Below are 4,677 nucleotides of genomic sequence, written 5' to 3' on the forward strand. Positions count from 1 at the left end.
AAATAGTGAGGTCCCTGTATCTACAAAATAAAATAAAATAAAATAAAAACCCGGCCGGGCGTGGTGGCTCATGCCTGTAATCCCAGCACTTTGGGAGGTCGAGGCGGGCGGATCACGAGGTCAAGAGATTGAGACCATCCTGGCCAACATGGTGAAACCCCGTCTCTACTAAAAATACAAAAAAATTAGCTGGGCTTGGTGGTGCGTGCCTGTAGTTCCAGCTACTCAGGAGGCTGAGGCAGGAGAATTGCTTGAACCCGGGAGGTGGAGGTTGCAGTGAGCCGAGGTCGCGCCACTGCACTCCAGCCTGGCGCCTGGTGACGGAGTGAGACTCTGCTCAAAAAAAAAAAAACAAACAAACCTCAAATTAGCCAGGCATGGTGACATGAGCCTGCAGTCAGTCCTAATTGCTTGAGAGGCTGAGGTGGGAGAATTGCTTGAGCCCGGGAGTTCTAGGTTACAATATGCCATGATAGTGCCACTGCACTCCAGCTGAGACCTCCCCCAAAAAAAAAAAAAAAAAAAATCTTTATCAACAAACAATAGTTGTATATATTTATGGGGCATACCTTGATGCTTTGATACATGTATACATTATGGAATAAACAAATCAGGCTAATGAACATATCTGTCACCACACATTTTTTTTTTTCAATTATTTGTGGTGAGAACGTTCAAAATCCACTTTTAGCAATTTCTTTTTCTTTCTCTTTTGAGATGGAGTCTCGCTCTGTCACCCAGGCTGGAGTGCAGTGGTGCGATCTCAGCTCACTGCAATCTCTGCCTCCCTGGTTCAAGCAAATCTCCTGCCTCAGCCTTCTGAGCAGCTGGGATTACAGGCACATACCACCATGCCCATGCCCAGCTAATTTTTGTACTTTTTTGGTAGAGATGAGATTTTGCCATGTTGGCCAGACTGGTTTCGAATTCCTGACCAGGTGATCCACTCTCCTGAGCCTCCCAAAATGCTGGGATTACAGGCGTAAGCCACCATGCCCGGCCACTTTTAGCAATTTTAAAATATAAAATAACATTATTATGTAGCCACCTCGCGGTGTGATAGATCACCAAAACCCATTCTTTGCGTCTAACTCAAAAAATGTGACTCTCTTGCGTCATTTCCATGTAGCACAATTTCACATTTGTATCATTCAAATTAGCACGAATAATCACACAGTACTGTTCTTGAACGAAGAATAACACAGAACTGTTCTTCAACCTATTTTACAGATGCACAAACTGAGACTCAGGAAAAGGGGAGGAAGGGGCCGAACAGAGGTTTGCCAAGGATTATGCAGGATTAGGGAAAACTAATCTCCACTTTGGGAGGTTGAGGCAGGCAGATCACTTGAGGCCAGGAGTTCGAGACCAGCCGGGCCAACATGACGAAACCCCGTCTCTATTAAAAATACAAAAATTAGCTGGGTGCAGTGGCAGCTGTAATCCCAGCTACTCGAGGCTGAGGCAGTAGACTCTCTTGAACTCGGGAGTCGGAGGTTGCAATGAGCCGAGATCGAGCCAGAGCAATCCAGCCTGGGTGACAGGGCGAGACTGCGTCTCAAAAAAAAAAAATTAATCTCTAGTTCCAGAGCCCAGAGCTCATTCCAACACATAGCAGCATCACGCGATCAGGAAACAAAAGTGTCCCTACGCGGGAGGGGGGATTTCCTTCCCAGGGCTCGAACGCGTAACCTCAGTCGCAGCCCCGGGACGCTCCCGCCCTGGAGGCTCCGACCACGAGGCAGCGCCCCCTGCGGGCCGCAGCGCGCAGGCGCAGCGCGCCCGTCCGCCCCCGCCCCCCTCCACGTGCGGCGCACACCTCGCTCTCCCCTCCGCCGGGCTCGCCTCGCGCCTCCCTCCCTCCCTCCTCCCGCCCCTCCGGTCCCGGCCTCCCATTGGCTGCGGGCTTCGTCCCTCCGACCGCAGCCCGGCAGGCCCCCACCAGACCGGAAGTCCCGCGCCACGAGCGGCCGTTCATGTCGCCGATTGGCCCAGGTGGCTGTCAGTCGATGCGGCGGGCCCGAGTCGGCGGCGGGGGCCCGTGGTCGGTGCGCGACCCGGGCTGGCGGTGGTTTCCGGTTCCGTGGGGCTGGCGGGCGAGCGGGCGGCCGGGATCGGCGGCGGCGGCGCTTGACAGACAATGAGGGCGGCGGGGCGGCGTTGAGCGGCGGCGGCAGCGGCGGCGGCGGCGAGCGACGCGGGGCCCGGGGGCGGGGCGGGGCGCCAGCCATGGACAATCAGGTGAGGAGCGGCCGCGCCGCCCCAGCGCAGCCCGTCCGGCCCCCTCCCGCTCGCCGGCCCGCCCGGCCTTCCCCGGTCCCGGCTTCCCCGCCCCGCGCCCGCCCGCCCGCTCGCTTTGTGCGCGCCCGGCGCTCCCCGGGCCTTTATGTGGGGCGGGGGCGCCCCTCCCCCATCCGCGACCCCCGGCCCGGCCAGGGCGCCCCGGATCCCCTTCGGGACCCCGGCCGGGCCCGGAGCCCCCTGGGACGCCCCTGGCGACCCCCAGCCTGGCTCGGAGGCCCCCGGGAGACCCCTCGGAACCCCAGTCCCACCCGCACCCGCCTGGGACACCCCCTGGGGATCCCAGCCCAGCTTAGGGACCTCAGGACAGCTCTCGGGACTTCAGCCTGGCCCAGAGCTCCTTCCAGGCGCTTCTTGGGATCTCGGCCCCGTCCAGACCCCTCCCGGGACCCCTCGGATCTGCCCTGTAGACCTTTCCCCCTCTGGCTCCTGGGCCAGTCACTGTCTCCTTTCCTGTCTGGACCCTTGGCCCCTAGTCGCCTCAAACTCCTGGAGTCCCCAACCTGCTGCTTGTCCTCTTTTCCACCTCAGCTCAGGTATAAGGCGTCCCCGGCCCTCTGGGACCCTGCTTTGCGGCCTCTCTTCCTTGAACCCAGGCCCATCCTGAGCTTTCTCTCCGCCCATCCCCTACCTGTGCCTGGGCCTTCTGTCCCCTCTGATCCTGCCCCAGCTGCAGCCGGAGCATCCCTCTGTCCTCCAACCCTAGCCTGAGCTCCTCTGACTCCCTAGGACCCTGGCCTCTGTCTTCTGCTGCAGGGGCTCAGGCCTGTTTGGGGTGTCCCCTCTCTTTGTACTTGCCTTTTCAGACTTCTTTCTTTGACCCACCCTGCTGCCTCAGCCCCCTTTTAGTTTCAGGCCCTGGTCACTCTCCCTCGGACCCGGCGGGACTATCTCTTTCACCTTCAGGCCCTCTGCTCTTAGGCCAGGACCAGGAGCAGTTTCTTCTGTGACATGGATCCCCCAGACCTTTGAGTCACCCACTGCCCGCTGTTGCCCTCAGCTTGGGCGCGCTTCGCCCCTGGGATCCTGATTTAGGCTTCCCCACGTTTCACCTCAGTCCAGATCTTCCTCCCAGTCTGGTTTGTGGGTTCACAGTACTGCAATCTCTGGTACAACCTTTGCTCAGCATCTCCCACTTCATCTAATGCCCCTCAGCCTGATAAGTCCTGATGTCTCTTTCAGCCACTACCCTCTCCCTCCTTCCACTTCATTCTCTGTTTTTTTCCCACCAGGATCTTAGAGACTCAGTTGAAACCCAGGGTGGGTTCCCAGCCTCCCTAAATGCTCCCGATGGCCCCTCCCCATTGGTCTGTGTTGGTTCTCATAAACACGAGGTCTTCCTGAACCCTGGCACCCCCTTTACCCAACTCTGCCGCAACCCGTCTTCCCTGAGCTCAGAACCATTGCTGGCCCTCACCATGGGATCGTTTCTTTCTCCTCCCCTGCTGCCCTGGCTTTCAGGGGCGCCAGGCCAGGAAAGGTGTTGTGGGGCTGTGGGGGTGGCAGCCGAAATCTCCGCCATTAGAGAGGGCAGGTTGGGGAGTCACTGGCTGCTGGCACCACTGAGGCAGCGCTTTGTGGCAGTGTGATTTCATAGGTGGGGGGCAAGGAACCTCCCTCCTGCCCGTCCCACCGCCTGTGGCACAGGGTCATGGAGACAGGTGTCTCATGCTTCTGGCACCCAATCCCCATGGTTTCACATCTGGTTTAGGTGTTGCTGCCTTCCTCTTAGGAGGTAAAGAAGAGTTTGCAGCAGTTGATTGGTGGATTTCCATGGCATGGTGTGAGTTGATTTCCACTGAAGGGACAGAGCTGTTGCTTCTGATTTGTATTGAGTTAAAAACCCAAATGAAATGTACCTTTAGTGTCCACTTTCAATGAAGCCCGCCTCCGGGCAGGTCCTGTTGGGCACACAGAGGCATAGGTAGGGTATGGCCCCTGCCCTCCTTCCTTAGTCCCTGGGGGAGATGTCCTAGGCCGAAGCATGTCTGTTCCCCTTGTGATGTGAGGGACCCTGGAGGTCTGGGTGGCTGTCACTTATGTCAGTGGACGGTGGAAATTGGTGGCATTCCTGCTCTGTGACAGAGGGAGATAAAGGTCTCGTTCAGGTAGACAGATGTGGGAGAGAGCTGGCTTGGCACTGCCCAGTACCACAGCCACCAGCATCTATGGCTGATTTACATTTAAACTAGCTCGAATGACAACTTCGGTTCCTCCATCACACCAGTCACTTTTTTTTTTTTTTGAGACGGAGTTTCACTCATGCTACCCAGGCTGGAGTGCAATGGCACGATCTCGGCTCACCGCAACCTCCGCCTCCTGGGTTCAGGCAATTCTTCTGCCTCAGCCTCCTGAGTAGCCGGGATTACAGGCACG

The 4,677-nt window shown here is 57.6% G+C and overlaps 1 protein-coding gene across 3 annotated transcripts in view; it reads left to right on the forward strand.

Moving 5' to 3' along the window:
- Positions 1-2,055: 2,055 nt before the first annotated feature.
- Positions 2,056-4,677, forward strand: part of MLLT1 (MLLT1 super elongation complex subunit) — a 73,956-nt gene continuing 71,334 nt past the window's right edge. The window contains exon 1 of one of the 3 annotated variants that reach the window (XM_017528320.2): positions 2,056-2,241. In XM_017528320.2, coding sequence (XP_017383809.1) covers positions 2,230-2,241 — 12 coding nt within the window. In that variant the 5' untranslated portion in view covers positions 2,056-2,229. The remainder of the gene's footprint in view (positions 2,242-4,677) is intronic. The other 2 variants (XM_017528321.2, XM_017528322.2) reach the window with 2 other exon arrangements.

The sequence above is a fragment of the Cebus imitator genome, unplaced genomic scaffold (genome assembly GCF_001604975.1).
Source record: "Cebus imitator isolate Cc_AM_T3 unplaced genomic scaffold, Cebus_imitator-1.0 Scaffold53, whole genome shotgun sequence".
Taxonomy (NCBI): domain Eukaryota; kingdom Metazoa; phylum Chordata; class Mammalia; order Primates; family Cebidae; genus Cebus; species Cebus imitator.